Genomic DNA, 20,483 nt, shown 5'->3' with positions numbered 1-20,483 from the left:
TGGGGCATCAGCACCCCTTATAAACTCCTGAGTTATTCAAGGATCAACTGTATTGTTACAAAATCAGATACTGTTTTATCTTAAAAAACAAGCAATAAAAAAACTCTAGAACATTGCTTAATTCTGCTCACTGAAAAGATCTGGAAATAATAATCCTTCCAAGGGTATTAATGACCCCTGCCCCCTCCCAAGCACTTAGAACCAGGGGTTCTTGAAGAAATGGCTATCCCCAGATCTAGGGCTGACAGTATTCTAGATGATCCTAGAATATTTTATCCATCCAGAAAATGAAGTTGTGAGAGATTTCTAGAATCCTGTCAAAGAATGAGAAATTGTCGTAAAGGCTGTAGATCTGTTCCTCACTGATTTAAAGGACATTCATAGGATACCGGGATGTCTTAACCAGAGTATCATAGTAATTCTGTGGTGAATACTGCAGGATGAGTGACGTGTTTTCTTTAACAATTTGCAAGAAAAAGAGATGGGAAATGAAACAGTTTTACAGGAGACTTAAAAGAGATATAACCAGTGTCAGTAGACGGACCTTAATGGGAAAAAATGTTTAGAAAATTATAATATAATCTTAGGATGTGAATATCTAATCATATTAAGGAGTTACTGTTTTTTAAGTGTGATGATGGTATTGTGGTTATGTTGAAAAAAGAGGTCCGTATTTTTTAATGATACAACTGAAATATTTACAGATAAGACAATGCAGTGTTTCGGTATGAATGTGGAGTTGGGGATTTAAGTAAAACAGGATTATAATGGTCTCCCCTTACCTGCAGGGGATACTTTCCAAGACATCCAGTGGATGCCTGACACCATAGAAAGTACCAAATCCTAATATTTTTTCTGTATATCTCTACCCATAATAAAGTTTAATATATAAATTAGGCACAATGAAATGAATAACAATGATAATAAGGTGGAACAATTATAACAATATACTTTAATAAAAGAGAGGTTGCTCTCAAAATACTGTACTATATTAGTACTTGTTCATGTGATGGTGTGAGGTGATAAAATGCCTATATGTTGAGGTAAAGTGAGGTGAATGATACAGGCATTGTGACGTAGTGTTAGACTACTGATGACCTTCTGATGAGTCAGAGGGTCATCTGTTTCCAGACTACAGTTGACCTCAGGTAACTGAAAGCATGGAAAGCCCAACTGTGAATAAGGGGAAACTACTGTATTTTATGTCCTGATAATTGGTGGTGCTTAATGATGGATACATCAAATTGGTAATATAACTCTTTTGTTTTAAAAATTCCATTATAAAAAGATACCAAAACAAAGACAGTTATACATTTGGAAGTCAGACAGCCCTGATTGACTTGACCTGCCTCTTACTGGTGTATTAGATAACTTGGGAACATTGGTTTCCTTTTCAATAAATTGAGTTGCTGTGGAGATTGAAAATTTTCATGTTGTTAAAACATGGGTCATGTTTTCAATAAATTGAGTTGCTATGGAAGTTGAAAAGTTTCGTGTTAGTAAAGCATGGAAGGGGAGTGTTTAATATGTACTATAGTGCTTAATAAATTGAAGGTGTTGCCATTTTTATTTTAATAAATAAGAACATGAATTTCGGCTACGTAGGGTTCCTGCTGTACTTCAGAGACTCTTGTATAGTTAAAGTAGCTTAATTTTGAGGATAGTTGACTACTGTATGATTGAGAGAAGTTTTGTATATGGTTATGAATAGTTAATGATATTATTTACACAGTTGAAATTTCTGTGAATTTCTCAATATTATATTCTTTGTCCCTTCAATTAATAATAAATAATTAATTAATAGTTAATAACAACAGTTAACTCTTGAGAGAAGTATGATGGAGAGAAGTTTTGTATATGGTTATGAATATTTAATATTTACACAATTGAAGTTTCTGTGAATTTCTTGATATTATATTTTTTGTCCCTTATATATTTAATTAATAATAATTAAAAGAAGCCTATGTTAGGAAAGACTTGAACCAGTAAGATTGTACTATATCATGTAGTTCTGTGCCTTAAGGGAAGACTAACTGGACAGTGGTCTGTTCAGAAGGGGAAAGGAATCTAAATACCAAAACTAGCACAGTAGAGATGACCACTACTTTGTTCAGATCTGTGAACTAACTACTTGTCTTATGTTTGATTATAAATTCATGTAACATTTTATTAAATACAATAAGATTATGTTTACAAAGTACTTTAATCTTGTGTTAGGTGATTTGGAGGATGTCTCAGTTAGTCTTAACCTAGAAGGAGGGAAAACTAGAATGAGGCTAAAGCTGTAATTGGTAAAGAAGCTGCAGTCATTCCTGTTAGGTGAAATAGATCTTTTTTTGTTTTTATTGTTTAGTTAGTATTCCTCTTTTTTGTGTCGGTTCAGTCATGATTGTGGAGTGGTCTTGTTTTTGTCTTGACCCATCCTGGTCTCAAGAATGGCCTTGTTGGAGGTTGATATTCTGTGAAATTGTTTTTGTTTAACAGGACAGTAAGGCCTCACCCAGAATAGTTGGCCAACTCCTAGATAATAAGGGGCTGCAGTTCTTTTTCTTTCAATTAAAAAAATGTAAGGAGAAGAGGAATAATGTGATTGTATCCCAAAAAACGTTATTGCTAAAATTAATTTTTGTTTTTATATTTGAGTGACAGTTGAATTTATGTATACATAAAAATCTCATAAGTGAAGTTTTTAAATGTAAAAAAAGTTTTAACTCCTGAAAAAAAAAAAAAACAAATACATGCAGACTTTCTAAAAAATTACTTGAAAGCATTTCTAAAATTTAATTTAATTATATTTGTGTTTCATAGATATTTTCAGCTCCAGGCCATCCAAAAATGATTTACAGCTCCTCAAACTTAAAGACACCTTCAAAACTTTGTTCAGGGTCTAAATCTCATGATGTTCAAGAAGTTCTTAAAAAGAAGCAGGTAACAGCCTTGATTCTAATTTCCTTAAAGAGGAAATGACCCGTTGAATTCCTAAGTGATTATGTTAACACATTTGAATAGCTCATGTTGTTATGAAACTACATTAAAATGTTTATTTAGCTGCTTCTGGATGTAGTGTATATTTGAAAAAAAGAAGAGACAAAAAAATATTTTGCTGTTGCCTTTCACTGGCTACATGAATCACAAGGAAAGAATTCTTTCCATATAGAAATAAAGAACACTGAGTTGTCCTGTTTTGTTTTTTTCCTCCAAGGTAAAGAAGCAGTTTTATTTCATTATTTCCTCTTTTAATTCCTCTCTTGCTTTGTAAGTTAGAAAATATTTCACATAAAGTAAAACATCTATGTCGTTGTTACTCATATGACTCAGTTCTGAGTTGCATTATCTTTTGAGATTTTAAACTCGTATGAGTTTTTCAAATAGATATTTATATGTATTATCCCAGTATAATTGGAGATTTGATTAATAGAGAGGGGTGAGAGGCAATTTTTTCCTGGCAGAGATCCATAGAATTTGCTATGATTTCTGTCCTCTAGCTTCATCTCACATTTTTTAAACATTAAACTTGGAAAATAAAGATTGGCTTTTTACATTGGCAAACGAAAACAAATCTTATTTTTCTTCATAAATACATTTACATTATTCAAGTGAATGTAAATGTCATAGATACAGTGTTTGGCATTTTAAATATTTTTTCAAGTACAGTTATAAATATAAACTCTCATACAGAAAATATATTTAAAGGTTTCATTTCTGGTTTCAGCTGTTTTTTGATTAGGAGCAAAATTTTTCTTGAACAGCATAGGGATGACCCGGAAGAATTGAGTTGATCTTTTATCAGATATATGCAAATGTTGGCAAATTTTGTTATCCATTACTGATTCTTTTAATCTTTTCTTATAGGAAGCATTGAAGCTACAACAAGACATGAGGAAAAAGAGGCAAGAAGTGCTAGAAAAACAAATAGAATGCCAGAAGGTGAGACGAGCTCATTATTTGCCTGCTGGAATTGATGGATATAATTGATTTTACAGAGATATCCCTCATAGTAAAGTTTATAAGCGTTATTTATATTAAAATTTACTAAGCATAGTTTTACTTTTTTCTGCTTATTTTATAGATGCTAATATCTAAGCTAGAAAAGAACAAAAACATGAAACCAGAAGAGAGAGCAAATATAATGAAGACTTTGAAAGAACTTGGTGAAAAGATCTCACAGTTGAAAGATGAATTAAAAACATCTTCTGCAGTCTCCACACCATCTAAAGTAAAGACAAAAACAGAGGTATCTATTTGTGTTTTCCATTCAGCATAGTACTGTTGAACATCTGTTACATGCTTTGCTCTTTGAAAATACACTGGAAGCCTTAGGTAGCTAATAGTCTAATGGGGAGACAATTAGAATGACAGGGTTTTTTTTAATGTTTCTATATATTCTGTGTACTCTCTTTGAAAGAGGTGCTAATACCCTCTTTAAAGATGTGGGGGTTTTTTGTTGTTTGTTTTTTTTTTTAAAGATTTTATTTATTTATCCGACAGACAGAGATCACAAGTAGGCAGAGAGGCAGGCAGAGAGAGAGGAGGAAACAGGCTCCCTGCCGAGCAGAGAGCTCGCCGTGGGGCTCGATCCCAGGACCATGGGACCATGACCCAAGCCGAAGGCAGAGGCTTTAACCCACTGAGCCACCCAGGCGCCCCAAAGATGTGTTTTTTTTTTTTTTTAATCCATTTTTTTTTTAATTTTTTATTTTTTATAAACATATATTTTTATCCCCAGGGGTACAGGTCTGTGAATCTCCAGGTTTACACACTTCACAGCACTCACCAAAGCACATACCCTCCCCAATGTCCATAATCCCACCCCCTTCTCCCAAACCCCCTCCCCCCAGCAACCCTCAGTTTGTTTTGTGAGATTAAGAGTCACTTATGGTTTGTCTCCCTCCCAATCCCATCTTGTTTCATTTATTCTTCTCCTACCCACTTAAGCCCCCATGTTGCATCACCACTTCCTCATATCAGGGAGATCATATGATAGTTGTTTTTCTCCGCTTGACTTATTTCGCTAAGCATGATATGCTCTAGTTCCATCCATGTTGTCGCAAATGGCAAGATTCCATTTCTTTTGATGGCTGCATAGTATTCCATTGTGTATATATACCACATCTTCTTGATCCGTTCATCTGTTGATGGACATCTAGGTTCTTTCCATAGTTTGGCTATTGTGGACATTGCTGCTATAAACATTCGGGCGCACGTGCCCCTTTGGATCACTACGTTTGTATCTTTAGGGTAAATACCCAGTAGTGCAATTGCTGGGTCATAGGGCAGTTCTATTTTCAACATTTTGAGGAACCTCCATGCTGTTTTCCAGAGTGGCTGCACCAGCTTGCATTCCCACCAACAGTGTAGGAGGGTTCCCCTTTCTCCGCATCCTCGCCAGCATCTGTCATTTCCTGACTTGTTTATTTTAGCCATTCTGACTGGTGTGAGGTGATATCTCATTGTGGTTTTGATTTGTATTTCCCTGATGCCGAGTGATATGGAGCACTTTTTCATGTGTCTGTTGGCCATCTGGATGTCTTCTTTGCAGAAATGTCTGTTCATGTCCTCTGCCCATTTCTTGATTGGATTATTTGTTCTTTGGGTGTTGAGTTTGCTAAGTTCTTTATAGATTCTGGACACTAGTCCTTTATCTGATATGTCGTTTGCAAATACCTTCTCCCATTCTGTCAGTTATCTTTTGATTTTGATAACTGTTTCCTTTGCTGTGCAAAAGCTTTTGATCTTGATGAAATCCCAATAGTTCATTTTTGCCCTTGCTTCCCTTGCCTTTGGTGTTGTTCCTAGGAAGATGTTGCTGCGGCTGAGGTCGAAGAGGTTGCTGCCTGTGTTCTCCTCAAGGATTTTGATGGATTCCTTTCTCACATTGAGGTCCTTCATCCATTTTGAGTCTATTTTTGTGTGTGGTGTAAGGAAATGGTCCAATTTCATTTTTCTGCATGTGGCTGTCCAATTTTCCCAGCACCATTTATTGAAGAGGCTGTCTTTTTTCCATTGGACATTCTTTCCTGCTTTGTCGAAGATTAGTTGACTGTAGAGTTGAGGGTCTATTTCTGGGCTCTCTATTCTGTTCCATTGATCTATGTGTCTGTTTTTGTGCCAGTACCATGCTGTCTTGATGATGACAGCTTTGTAATAGAGCTTGAAGTCCGGAATTGTGATGCCACCAACGTTGGCTTTCTTTTTCAATATCCCTTTGGCTATTCGAGGTCTTTTCTGGTTCCATATAAATTTTAGAATTATTTGTTCCATTTCTTTGAAAAAGATGGATGGTACTTTGATAGGAATTGCATTAAATGTGTAGATTGCTTTAGGTAGCATAGACATTTTCACAATATTTATTCTTCCAATCCAGGAGCGTGGAACATTTTTCCATTTCTTTGTGTCTTCCTCAATTTCTTTCATGAGTACTTTATAGTTTTCTGAGTATAGATTCTGTGCCTCTTTGGTTAGGTTTATTCCTAGGTATCTTATGGTTTTGGGTGCAATTGTAAATGGGATTGACTCCTTAATTTCTCTTTCTTCTGTCTTGCTGTTGGTGTAGAGAAATGCAACTGATTTCTGTGCATTGATTTTATATCCTGACACTTTACTGAATTCCTGTATAAGTTCTAGCAGTTTTGGAGTGGAGTCTTTTGGGTTTTCCACATATAGTATCATATCATCTGCGAAGAGTGATAATTTGACTTCTTCTTTGCCGATTTGGATGCCTTTAATTTCCTTTTGTTGTCTGATTGCTGAGGCTCGGACTTCTAGTACTATGTTGAATAGCAGTGGTGATAATGGACATCCCTGCCGTGTTCCTGACCTTAGCGGAAAAGCTTTCAGTTTTTCTCCATTCAGAATGATATTTGCGGTGGGTTTTTCATAGATGGCTTTGATGATATTGAGGTATGTGCCCTCTATCCCTACACTTTGAAGAGTTTTGATCAGGAAGGGATGCTGTACTTTGTCAAATGCTTTTTCAGCATCTATTGAGAGTATCATATGGTTCTTGTTCTTTCTTTCATTGATGTGTTGTATCACATTGACTGATTTGCGGATGTTGAACCAACCTTGCATCCCTGGAATAAATCCTACTTGGTCGTGGTGAATAATCCTTTTAATGTACTGTTGAATCCTATTGGCTAGTATTTTGTTGAGTATTTTCGCATCTGTATTCATCAAAGATATTGGTCTATAGCTCTCTTTTTTGATGGGATCCTTGTCTGGTTTTGGGATCAAGGTGATGCTGGCCTCATAAAATGAGTTTGGAAGTTTTCCTTCCATTGCTATTTTTTGGAACAGTTTCAGGAGAATAGGAATTAGTTCTTCTTTAAATGTTTGGTAGAATTCCCCCGGGAAGCCGTCTGGCCCTGGGCTTTTGTTTATTTGGAGATTTTTTAATGACTGTTTCAGTCTCCTGACTGGTTATGGGTCTGTTCAGGCTTTCTATTTCTTCCTGGTTCAGTTGTGGTAGTTTATATGTTTCTAGGAATGCATCCATTTCTTCCAGATTGTCAAATTTATTGGCGTAGAGTTGCTCATAGTATGTTCTTATAATAGTTTGTATTTCTTTGGTGTTAGTTGTGATCTCTCCTCTTTCATTCATGATTTTATTTATTTGGGTCCTTTCTCTTTTCTTTTTGATAAGTCGGGCCAGGGGTTTATCAATTTTATTAATTCTTTCAAAGAACCAGCTCTTAGTTTCGTTGATTTGTTCTATTGTTTTTTTGGTTTCTATTTCATTGATTTCTGCTCTGATCTTTATGATTTCTCTTCTCCTGCTGGGCTCAGGGTTTCTTTCTTGTTCTTTCTCCAGCTCCTTTAGGTGTAGGGTTAGGTTGTGTACCTGAGACCTTTCTTGTTTCTTGAGAAAGGCTTGAACCGCTATATATTTTCCTCTCAGGACTGCCTTTGTTGTGTCCCACAGATTTTGAACCGTTGTATTTTCATTATCATTTGTTTCCATGATTTTTTTCAATTCTTCTTTAATTTCCCGGTTGACCCATTCATTCTTTAGAAGGATGTTGTTTAGTCTCCATGTATTTGGGTTCTTTTCAAACTTCCTTTTGTGGTTGAGTTCTAGCTTTAGAGCATTGTGGTCTGAAAATATGCAGGGAATGATCCCAATCTTTTGATACCGGTTGAGTCCTGAATTAGGGCCGAGGATGTGATCTATTCTGGAGAATGTTCCATGTGCACTAGAGAAGAATGTGTATTCTGTTGCTTTGGGATGAAATATTCTGAATATATCTGTGATGTCCATCTGGTCCAGTGTGTCGTTTAAGGCCTTTATTTCCTTGCTGATATTTTGCTTGGATGATCTGTCCATTTCAGTGAGGGGAGTGTTAAAGTCCCCTACTATTATTGTATTATTATGTGTTTCTTTGATTTTGTTATTAATTGGTTTATATAGTTGGCTGCTCCCACGTTGGGGGCATAGATATTTAAAATTGTTAGATCTTCTTGTTGGACAGACCCTTTGAGTATGATACAGTGTCCTTCCTCATCTCTTATTATAGTCTTTGGCTTAAAATCTAATTGATCTGATATAAGGATTGCCACTCCTGCTTTCTTCTGATGTCCGTTAGCATGGTAAATTCTTTTCCACCCCCTCACTTTAAATCTGGAGGTGTCTTCGGGCTTAAAATGAGTTTCTTGGAGGCAAGATATAGATGGGTTTTGTTTTTTTATCCATTCTGATACCCTGTGTCTTTTGACAGGGGCATTTAGCCCATTAACATTCAAGGTAACTATTGAGAGATATGAATTTAGTGCCATTGTATTGCCTGTAAGGTGACTGTTACTGTATATGGTCTCTGTTCCTTTCTGATCTACCAGTTGTAGGCTCTCTCTTTGTTTAGAGGACCCCTTTCAATATTTCCTGTAGAGCTGGTTTGGTGTGTGCAAATTCTTTCAGTTTTTGTTTGTCCTGGAAGCTTTTAATCTCTCCTTCTATTTTCAATGATAGCCTAGCTGGATATAGTATTCTTGCCTGCATGTTTTTCTCGTTTAGTGCTCCGAAAATATCATGCCAGCTCTTTCTGGCCTGCCAGGTCTCTGTGGATAAGTCAGCTGCCAATCTAATATTTTTACCATTGTATGTTACAGACTTCTTTTCCCGGGCTGCTTTCAGGATTTTCTCTTTGTCACTGAGACTTGTAAATTTTACTATTAGGTGACGGGGTGTGGGCCTATTCTTATTGATTTTGAGGGACGTTCTCTGAACCTCCTGAATTTTGATGCTCATTCCCTTTGCCATATTGGGGAAATTCTCCCCAATAATTCTCTCCAGTATACCTTCTGCTCCCCTCTCTCTTTCTTCTTCTTCTGGAATCCCAATTATTCTAATGTTGTTTCGTCTTATGGTGTCACTTATCTCTCGAATTCTCCCCTCGTGGTCCAGTAGCTGTTTGTCCCTCTTTTGCTCAGCTTCTTTATTCTCTGTCATTTGGTCTTCTATATCACTAATTCTTTCTTCTGCCTCATTTATCCTAGCAGTGAGAGCCTCCATTTTTGATTGCACCTCATTAATAGCTTTTTTGATTTCAACTTGGTTAGATTTTAGTTCTTTTATTTCTCCAGAAGGGGCTTTTATATCTCTCGAGAGGGTTTCTCTAATATCTTCCATGCCTTTTTCGAGCCCGGCTAGAACCTTGAGAATTGTCATTCTGAACTTTAGATCTGACATATTACCAATGTCTGTATTGATTAGGTCCCTAGCCTTCAGTACTGCCTCTTGTTCTTTTTTCTGTGTTGAATTTTTCCGTCTTGTCATTTTGTCCAGATAAGAGTATATGAAGGAGCAAGTAAAATACTAAAAGGGTGGCAACAACCCCAGGAAAATATGCTTTAACCAAATTAGAAGAGATCCCAAATCGTGAGGGGGGAGAAAGGGGATAAAAAGAGGTGCAAAAAGGAAGAAAGAAAAAAAAAGAAAAAAAAAAAAAAAGAAAAGAATTGAAAAAAAAGGAAAACAAATAAGAAAAATATAAAAAAGAAAAAATATATATATTAGATAAACTGGTTAAAAAACGTTAAAAAAGAAAAAGGTAAAAGTTAAAAAAAAATTTTTACCAGAAGGCGAGAAAAAAAACAAAAAATGAAAAAGAAAAAAATTAAATTAACTACAAGACTAAAAAAAATCACAGGGAAAAAGCCATGAGTTCCGTGCTTTGCTTTCTCCTCCTATGGAATTCTGCTGCTCTCCTTCGTATTGAAACCGCACTCCTTGGTAGGTGAACTTGGTATCGGCTGGATTTCTTGTTGATCTTCTGGGGGAGGGGCCTGTTGTAGTGATTGTCAAGTGTCTTTGCCCCAGGTGGAATTGCACCACCCTTAGCAGGGGCCGGGGTGAGTAATCCGCTCGGGTTTGCTTTCAGGAGCTTTTGTTCCCTGAGCGCTTTCTGTAGAGTTCCGGAGGACGGGGAATACAAATGGCGGCTCCGGCCTGGAGGAGCCAAGAGCCCAGGACCCCACTCCTCAGTGCGCCCTCAGAGAACAGCACCCAGTTACTCCCATCTGCCTGACCTCCGGCCGCGCTCCGAGCTCACCGAGCCTGCGACCGGTTCAAGGTTACACCGAACTGTCAGCTTACTGTCGGCTCTGTCTCTGTAGCCGGCTTTCCCGTTCCAATACCCGCAAGCTCTGTGACACTCAGACACCCCCAATCCTTCTGTGACCCTGCGGGACCTGAGGCACGCTGACCCCGCGTGGGTTTCGCTCCGGTTTAGCCTCTGGAGCGATGTCCCTCAGCGGAACAGACTTTTAAAAGTCCTGATTTTGTGCGCCGTTGCTCCGCCGCTTGCCGGGAGCCGGCCCCTCCCCCCGGGGTCTGTCTTCCCATCGCTTTGGATTCACTTCTCCGCTGGTCCTACCTTTCAGAAAGTGGTTGTTTTTCTGTTTCTGGAATTGCTGTTCTTCTTCTCTTCGATCTGCCGATGGATTTTCAGGTGTTTGCAATCTTTAGATAAGCTATCTAGCTGATCTCCGGCTAGCTGAAGTAGTCTCAGCCTGCTACTTCTCCGCCATCTTGACTCCTCCAAAGATGTGTTTTTTAACTGGATTTTTGGCTCCCTTTTCTGAAGATGAAATTGCTAGAGTGATGGCAAGAAAAAAGTGTGTTTTCCTGTTACATGAATTGTTTTTCTAATATTATAGTTTAATGGAACTATCTCTTTTAATATTCAAAAGGTATCATCAGCTTTATATGGGTAAAAATGTGGTATTCTGTTGAAAAGATTAATCAGAAGTTCTAGATCCATGTAAGTCTTACTTTGTTAATTGCCATTTGTTTCCTTACCCTAGGAGAATACTTGCTGTACACAGTGGTTCCATTATACCACATCCCTGAGTGGAGTTTTAGATTCATTTCTGGACCTTTAGGAACTTGGAATAAAAAATTTACCAGATATATAGAATGCAAATTTTTATGTACCATATTATAATGGATTTGAAATTGTGACTCTTTATTACTGGAGGATATAAAGTTATTTCATCAACATTATTTTGAAAAAAATACAATAAAATACTTTTATTGAAATGTCCCCCAATTATAGAAGGAACATATACACATTTAAAAAATTAGAGAGTATATGTAGGGGGTAAGTCACTCCATAAACACATTTAAACATATACACATTTAAAAAATTAGAGAGTATATGTAGGGGGTAAGTCACTGTAAGTCACAGTCACTCCATCTAAAGACAGACAGTTTGTCCCTCATACCAAAAAGAGAATGACGATAGTTGTAGGGTTCAAATCTGAAAGCATTATGTAGCTATTATTTATGTTTGTATCATTAATGAGTATTTGCTGTGTAATCTATTTTGCCTGTGTTTCATTCATGACTCTTTACTATCAGAAAATTATTCTCAGCTGACTATTTCCAAGGTCTGAATTTTAGGCCATCTTAAGCAATAATACTGCTTATTATTTTTTATTGGTATCAGTATACTCTCTGTGTGTTCTTGTACAGTTAACCTTCCCTAAAACACTCAGGTTTATTGCATCCTCTTATTCTCATTTTGCCAAAAGAGATGTGTCATTCTGTAAGTATAATATTCTGAATAAGATCTTAGATGTTATCTAACATTTTTTTAAACAAATACATTTTTACTCTTAATTTTTCCAAAGGCTCAGAAAGAACTATTAGATACTGAACTGGACCTTCACAAGAGGCTATCCTCAGGAGAAGACACAACAGAGTTACGGAAAAAACTCAGTCAATTACAGGTTGAGGTGAGATTTAAGAGGAGTTACCCACTATGGTTAACACCTCAGATAATACTTTTTTCTTCCTCTGTTTTCCAAGGTTCAGTCTGACAATGTGTATTATATTCTACCTTTTATTGTTATTCAGGCTGCACGATTAGGTATTTTGCCTGTGGGTCGAGGAAAGACCATGTCCTCTCAAGGTCGAGGAAGAGGCAGAGGCCGTGGAGGAAGAGGAAGGGGCTCACTGAATCACATGGTGGTGGACCACCGCCCTAAAGCACTGTCAGTTGGGGGATTCATTGAGGAGGAAAAAGATGAATTACTTCAGCATTTCTCAGTAAGTTTTTAAAGTAGGCAGATGCCAACTCTAAAAACACTGTATTCAGCATTTTCTTGCTGCCTTCTGTATAAATGTCAAGTGTTTTATAGATTAGAAAATCAAGTTGTAAAAAAATGGGTATTAGCAAATTCTTATTAATATATTTAAAGGTCAAGAAGCAGCTCATGCTTTGTAATTCCATAATACTCCACATAAATGTGTTTGTACTGACAGGTTGTTCCCAAGCAAATATTTGATTTTTTTTTTTTTTATGGTTGTTATATGGTTTAGCAGGTGTTTATAGTCAATAAGTGAAAATAGCTTGGGATGAAGGCAGAATTCAAAGGAGGAATTTATTAGAATAAGGGACATTTATCGCTATATTTTGTATATAGTGACATACACTTTTAGATAAACATGTATACAGAGATTTATTACAGGTGACTGTTTTTAATTTGCTACTTTAACTGAGTATTCTCTTTCCACTCATTCATTTAATAAATACTGAGTGTTACTTGTGCTAGAGCATTTTCATATATGATTTTATTTAATCTTAAGTAACTGTATAAAGTGCATGTGAAATTCTGTGTGTACAGATGAGAAAATGAAAGTTTAAAACTTAAGAGTAGGGGTGGCTGGGTGGCCCAGTTGTTAAGCGTGTGCCTTCGGTTCAGGTCATGATCCTAGGGTCCTAGGATGCAGCCTGGCGTCAGGCTCGCTGCTCATTGGGAAGCCTGCTTCTCCCACCTCTGTCCCCCTGCTTGTGTTCTCTCTCTGTGTGTGTCTCTCTGTCAAAAAAAAATCGATAAAATCTTTAAAAAAAAAAAAACAAAAACACTTTTTAAATAAATAAATAAAACTTGAGAGTAAACCAGCCAAGATCATAACAGTTAGTAAGTGGTAGAACCAAGATAAAAATACACACAGTTGACTTAAAATCTGGAATCCCTGCTCCTCAAACAACTTTTTTGAGAGAAAACATTTTCAGTCCCATTTATTTATTTATTTAGAGAGTGCGCAAGTGAGCATGAATTGTGGGGAGGGACAGAGGGGAAGAGAGAATCTCAAGCAGACTCTGTGCCCAGTGCCCTGCTCCATGCAGGGATTGATCCCAGGACCCTGAGATCATGACGTGAGCTGAAATCTGTAGAGTTGGACTCTAAGCTGACTGAGGGCTGCCCCCATTTTCAGCCCTATTATGTGTTCAAGATGGTGAAGGAAGTCTTAAACAGCAAGACCTCACACACCGTTTCTTATTAGTATGATGCCCTTTAATCTTTTCTCATCCTGACGTTTGAAGAATAGTAGCTTGTTAAAGTGGCCAGATTTGAGAGCTATGTTGGCTGCATTCTGTTTATTTTTTTTTTTAAGATTTTTATTTATTTATTTGACTGAGAGAGATATCACAAGTAGGCAGAGAGACAGGCGGTCGGGGCAGGAAGCAGGCGGGGCTCGATCCCAGGACCCTGATATCATGACCTGACCCTAAGGCAGAGGCTTAACCCACTGAGCCACCCAGGTGCCCCATTCTGTTCATTCTTGAGCCGGTTTCTTTAACCAGCCTGACCAATATCTATATTTTTTTTCTTTTTTTTTTTTTTTTTGTAAACTGAGAGACTAGCTTTAAAGTGACTTCTTGAGGAGTAAAATACAGAGAGGAGAGCTACCCATGTGCAGGGTATTCTTGGGGAGCTGGGAGAATGTGATTTTTGTCTTTTGATGTTGAGTATATAAAATTATTATCTTCTTGCCAAATATGTTGGGCATTTAAACCCATTATGAGCTCTGGTGTGGCAGTACTGAAGCAAAGCAGAATTGTTTTAAATTTGAATTTGCAGAGCGTTCTAGTTACAAAAACAGGTTATCTTTGTTAGGTAGGAGGCTGTGTGTTGTATCTTGAGGGTCTCTGGAGACTATGTAGATAGATGTGTAAGGTTTAGCCCAGAACTCATGTTCACATGTATCTCTTTCCTTCTGATAAGTAGGGTCATTCTAGAGCATCTGATAACCAATTTTCATGTATACATATATTTGATAAGTCTGAAATGATGGCATTTAGTTTGTGAAAAGGGGCATGTCCCAGCATTTGGGGAAGGAACAAACAAAGCAGTGCAGATGAGGTAACTTTGAGAAGGAGACGTTGCCATCACATTTTGGGGGGGTTTTGTTTTTTTGTTTTGTTTTTGTTTTGTTTTTTAAAGATTTATTTATTTGGCAGAGAGAACACAAGCATGGGGAGAGGGAGAAGCAGGCTTCCTGCTGAGCAGGGAGCCGGATGTGAGTCTCGATCCTAGGACCCTGGGATCATGACCTGAGCTGAAGGCAGCCGTTAATGACTATGCCACCCAGGCGCCCTTGCCATCAGTTTTGATGGTGTTTTGTTGTTTGTTTGTTTTAATAGGGTGCTATTAGACAATCTTGAGTGCTAGAAACATACCCTAGTAATGGATAATTGGGCAGTGGAGTATGTTTTCTTTGAAGGAACTACAGAAATATATATGCCTAGACGGTATTGTAAATAGATATAGTAAACTTCTTTGAGGTATTTTATATCCCACAAAGGCAAAGGTAAAATGGATATTTTCAGTATTCTTTTATTGTCCTTAATGATTGTGAAAGGATCATGGATGAACCATACCTGTATGAAAAGATGGTGGATGGATTCAGTGAAGCTCTTTTTTGCAGTATGAGGACCTAATTCTGGAATCCTTCAGTTTATTCTTTTATCCAGTAATCTGCTTCTAAGAATTTATCATAAGGTAATTATGGTTGTATACAAATAAGAGCTGTAAGGATGCTTAGTATAGCACCCCTTGTAATAGTGAAAAGGGAACAATCTAAATTCTCAGTGGCATTTTACTGCTATTGAAAACTTGTTTTTTTGTTTTGTTTTGTTTTGCTTTGTTTTTTTGAAAACTTGTTTTTAAAGAGTAATGCTACGAGAAAATTCTCAGGATTGACTTTTAGGTTAAAAAAAAGTGGGATACAAGATTATCCATAAACTTGGAATGAAAGTCCATTAAATTTATATTTCTAGGTTGGCAGAATTCAAGTTGGTTTTTCATTGTTTTCTTTCTGAGGACCTATTTTCTTTGCTTTCCAAATGAACATATATTACTTTTTAAATCATACTTCTTAATATCACATTCATGTTTAGGGTGAAATATTAGTGTTGTTGTTTTCTTAAAAGATTTTATTTATTCATTTGAGGCAGAGAGACTGCACATAAGTGAGGGCAGAGGGTGAGAAAGAAACAGACTCCCCGCTGAGCAGGGAGCTAGTCACAGGGCTTGATCCCAGGACCCTGAGATCATGACCTGAGCTGAAGGCATATGCTTAACTGACTGAGCCACCCGGTCACCCCCATATTAGTATTTTTTTTAAAGATTTTATTTATTTATTTGACAGAGATCACAAGTAGGCAGAGAGGCAGGCAGAGAGAGAGAGGAGGAAGCAGGCTCCTTGCTGAGCAGAGAGCCCGATGCGGGCCTCGATCCCAGCGCCCTGGGATCATGACCTGAGCCGAAGGCAGAGGCTTAACACACTGAGCCACCCAGGCGCCCCTATACTCTTTATTTTAAAACCAAATTAGAGGAGATGTATTAATATTGGGCTCTTAGATCCCAGCTGCTTATATTTTTTAAAAAGAAGTATAAATTAAAGTATATACATATTTAAAATACATAATCTATTTAATATACAATGAGAACTATATATAACATTAAACATGTTATATATAAATATTTTAAAGAATTTATGAGAGCGAGTGCAAGCATGCTTGTGCATGGAGGACAGAGAGGGAGAGAAGGAGAATCTGAAGCAGATTCCTCACTAAGTAAGAGTCCAGCTTGGGGCTTGATCCCATGACGATCCCATGATCAGGAGATCGTGACTTAAGCTGAAACCAGGAGTCAGATGGTTAACCAGCTGAGCCACCCAGGTGCCCCACATATAAATATTTTAATAGCCTATATCAGAGGTCAGCAGACTTTCTCTGGAAAGGACCTTTAGGTTTTTGTTGGCTATATACAGTTTCTCTCAGGTTTTCTTTTGCCTCTTCCTTTATCTGCTCCTTCTCTCTCTCTTTTCTTTTCTTTTTTTAATTAAAAATTTTTTTAATTTAAGTAATCTCTGCACCCAATATGGGGCTCAAACTCAGGACTCTGAGATCAAGAGTTGCATGCTCTTCACCTGAGCCAGCCAGGTGGCGTTCCTTTTCTTTTAAAGTTTTTTGTTTTTTGTTTTTTTTTTAGAGATTTCATTTATTTATTTAACAGAGAGAGGGAGAGAGCACAAGCAGGGGGAGCAGCAGAGGGAGAGGGAGAAGCAGGCTCCCTGTCAAGCAGGGAGCCTAATGCACAGCTTGATCCCAAGACCCTGGGATCACAACCTGAGCTGAAGGCAGACACTTAACCATCTGAGCCATCCAGGCACCCCAGTGTTTTGTTTTGTTTTGTGTTTTAAGATTTTTATTTATTTATTTGAGAGAGCACATGTAGGGTAGGGGCCGAGGGAGAGGGAGAAGCAGACTCCCCGCTGAGCAGGGTGCCTGATGCTGGGCTCAATTCCAGGACCCTGAGATCATGACCTGAGCAGAAAGCAGACACTTAACTTACTGAGCCACCCAGGAATCTCTCTTCTTTTTCACTCTTGTAAGCTTTTAAAAACATAAAAACCATTCTTAGCTCACAGGCCATCAAACATAAGTTGCTGGACCACATTTGGCCTGATGACTCTAGTTTACTGAGAGACGGTATATATCACCATATTTTTATTTATTTATTTTAAGATTTTATTTATTTATTTGGCAGAGAGAGAGATCACAAGTAGGCAGAGCAGCAGGCAGAGGGAGTGGGCTAAGCAGGCTCCCCGCTGAGCAGAGAGCCCGATGCGGGGCTTGATCTCAGAACCCCAAGATAATGGCCTGAGCCAAAGGCAGAGACTTAACCCACTGAGCCACCCAGGCACCCCCATATTAATTTTTATATTAAGTATTTAAGTTTAAAAATATAAAATAGTATTATGTAGCATATAAAGAGAATTTTATGTATTTTTAAGGTAAAATCAGTGAGTTTGGAAAGAACTTTTAAAAAAAGAGTCCTTATTTATGTATCTTTCATTTGACAGAGAACTGAGGACTAAAGACCTTTATGAAGAATTCCCTCTAAGTATTTTAATATTAAACTTTAGGTCAGAAGATGAAAATTTTAAATCATAGAGTCTTGCTTGAGGCACAGACAGGACAAGAGCTAAGGTACATTCCTTTGCCCCTGATTAAAGAGAAGTTTGGCAAGTTTCAACAGAAGAGTTACTTAAACTATATGTTTGGAATACTTGAACTGCACTTACGCATTTTCAAGTAATATGCATCAGTTAGTTACAAGATTTTTGAACTGTTGTATGTTTTAGCTTGTGTCACTCAGTGATACAGGGTAAAACTTGATTTTTTTTTTTCTTTCTAATTATGAAAGTAATACATGCATGTCAGGTTGTGTTTGGCTGCAAGTAAAACGTGAATAATTTGGGAAATATGAACATTTACTTTCTTTCTTTTCAAGAAATCTAGCAGTATGGAGGTTTTAGGTTTAATTTATTCAGAAACTCAGGCACACAACTTCTTTTCGTATTTCTCTTCTAGTATCCTAGTATGTTGGCTTTTTTTCTTAGGCCTTTTCTTCATGGTGTGACACCAGGATGTCTACAACAACCACAAAATTCATGGCCTCTAAAAAGGATGTCCAAAGGCAGAAAAGAATAGTACCTTTCTTATGACATTCTAATCATGAGATAACCTTCTAAAAAAATATCCCTGCCTCAACCCTTACCTTCCATGCCCACCTGACTCCTGACATGCACCACTCTCTGAGCACTCGTGCCCTCATGTGTCTTAGCCAGAATTGTCACTTACCCATTTGTAAGCTAATCCCTGTTGAGGAAACTGTTACCATGATTGAATTAAATCAGTCATGGTTCCATATGACAGTTGGTCAATGGTAAAAATCAGGATCAGTTAGAATGGAAAGAGGTGGGCGCCTGGGTGGCTCAGTGGGTTAAGCCGCTGCCTTCGGCTCAGGTCATGATCTCAGGGTCCTGGGATCGAGTCCCGCATCGGGCTCTCCGCTCCGCGGGGAGCCTGCTTCCTCCTCTCTCTCTCTGCCTGCCTCTCTGCCTACTTGTGATCTCTCTCTGTCAAATAAATAAATAAAATCTTAAAAAAAAAAAAAAAAAAAAAAAGAATGGAAAGAGGTTAGGTAGTTGGTTTAGACAACTAAGTCAATGTCTTTTTTTTCCTACAGTTTTATTTAGATTTGTTAACATACAGTGTAATATTAGTTTCTGGTGTACAGTATGGTGATTCAGCACTTCCATACATTACCCAGTGCTCATAAAGACAATTGCACTCCTTAATCCCCATCACCTACTTCACCCACCACCCACCTCCCATCTGATAACCATCAGTTTGTTCTCTACAGTTAATGAGTCTATCTCTTGGTTTACCTCTTTCTCTTTTTTTCCCTTTGCTCATTTGTTTTGTTTCTTCAGTTCCACATATGAGTGAAGTCATACAGTATTTGTCTTCATCTGACTTACTTGCTCAGCACAATACTCCCTAGTTCTACCCATGTCATTGCAAATGGCAAGATTTCATTCTTTTTTATTTTTTTAATTTATTTTATTTTTATTTATTTATTTTTTATTAACATATAATGTATTATTAGCCCCAGCAGTACAGGTCTGTGAATCACCGGGGATTTCATTCTTTTTTATAACTGAGTAATACTTCATTGTCTGTGTGTCTATGTGTATATACAGCACATCTTTATACATTCATCGGTTGGTGGACACTTGGACTATTTCTATAATTTGGCTGTTATTAAATAATGCTGTTGTATCAAAGTACTTGTATCCCTTTGAATTAGTGTCTTTGTAGTCTTTGGGTAAGTATCCAGAGTTACAGTTGCTGGATTGTAGGATAGTTGTATTTTTTTTTTTTTTTTTAGATTTTATTTATATATTTGACACAGAGAGAGAGATCACAAGCGGGCAGAGAGGCAGGCAGAGAGAGAGGAGGAAGCAGGCTCCCTGCTGAGCAGAGAGCCCGATGCGGGGCTCCATCCCAGGACCTGAGATCATGACCTGAGCCGAAGGCAGAGGCTTTAACCCACTGAGCCACCCAGGCACCCCGGAGAGTTGTATTTTTGCTGTGCAGAAGTATAGTTATATTTTTAACTTTGTGAGGAACCTCCATATTCTTTTCCACAGTGACTGTCCCTAGCTCACATTTTCAGCAGCAGTGCAAGAGGCTTTTTCTTTTACCACATTTTTGTCAACACCCGTTGTTTCTTGTGTTACTGATTTAAGCCATTCTGACAGGTGTGTCTCACTGTAATTTTGATTTGCATTTCCCTGATGATAAGTGATGGTGAGCACCGTTTATGTGACTATTGACCATCTGGATATCTTCTTTGGAGAAATGTCTGTTTATGTCTTTTGGCCGTCTTTTAATTGGATTATTTGTTTTTGGGAGGTGTTCAATTTTGTAAGTTCTTTTTGTATGTTGGATACTAATCCTTCATCAGATATGTCATTTGCAAGTATCTTCTCCCATTCTCTCATAGGTTGCCTTTCAGTTTTGTTGATTGTTTCTGTCATTGTGCAGAGGCTTTTTATTTTGATGTAGCTCCAGTAGGGTTTTTTTTACTATTATTTCCCTTCCCTCTGGAGACCTTTCTAGAAAAACATTGCTACAGGTGATAGCAGAGAAATTACCGCCTTGGTTTTCTTCTAGGATTTTTATCATTTCAGGACTCAAATTTAGATTTTTAATCCATTTTGACTTTATTTTTATGTTTGGTGAAAGAGAATGGTTGAGTTTCATTCTTCTCTAAGACAATGTCTTCTGTGATGTTCACTGAAGAAAACTTGGAAACCATTCAGTTACAGAAAGAAGAAAACA

General features: G+C 37.5%; 1 protein-coding gene across 5 annotated transcripts in view; it reads left to right on the top strand.

The window, feature by feature from the left end:
* The window catches only part of RBM27 (RNA binding motif protein 27), an 87,889-nt gene that overhangs the window by 55,102 nt on the left and 12,304 nt on the right, over positions 1-20,483 (top strand). For 4 of the 5 annotated variants that reach the window (XM_032336287.1, XM_032336284.1, XM_032336286.1 and 1 more), the window contains 5 exons: positions 2,809-2,928; positions 3,853-3,927; positions 4,070-4,234; positions 12,127-12,231; positions 12,353-12,544. In XM_032336287.1, the coding sequence (XP_032192178.1) occupies positions 2,809-2,928; positions 3,853-3,927; positions 4,070-4,234; positions 12,127-12,231; positions 12,353-12,544 (657 nt within the window). The remainder of the gene's footprint in view (positions 1-2,808; positions 2,929-3,852; positions 3,928-4,069; positions 4,235-12,126; positions 12,232-12,352; positions 12,545-20,483) is intronic. The other variant, XM_032336285.1, reaches the window with a different exon arrangement.

The sequence above is a fragment of the Mustela erminea genome, chromosome 3, assembly GCF_009829155.1.
Source record: "Mustela erminea isolate mMusErm1 chromosome 3, mMusErm1.Pri, whole genome shotgun sequence".
NCBI lineage: Eukaryota > Metazoa > Chordata > Mammalia > Carnivora > Mustelidae > Mustela > Mustela erminea.
This window is presented reverse-complemented; position numbering and strand designations above follow the sequence as displayed.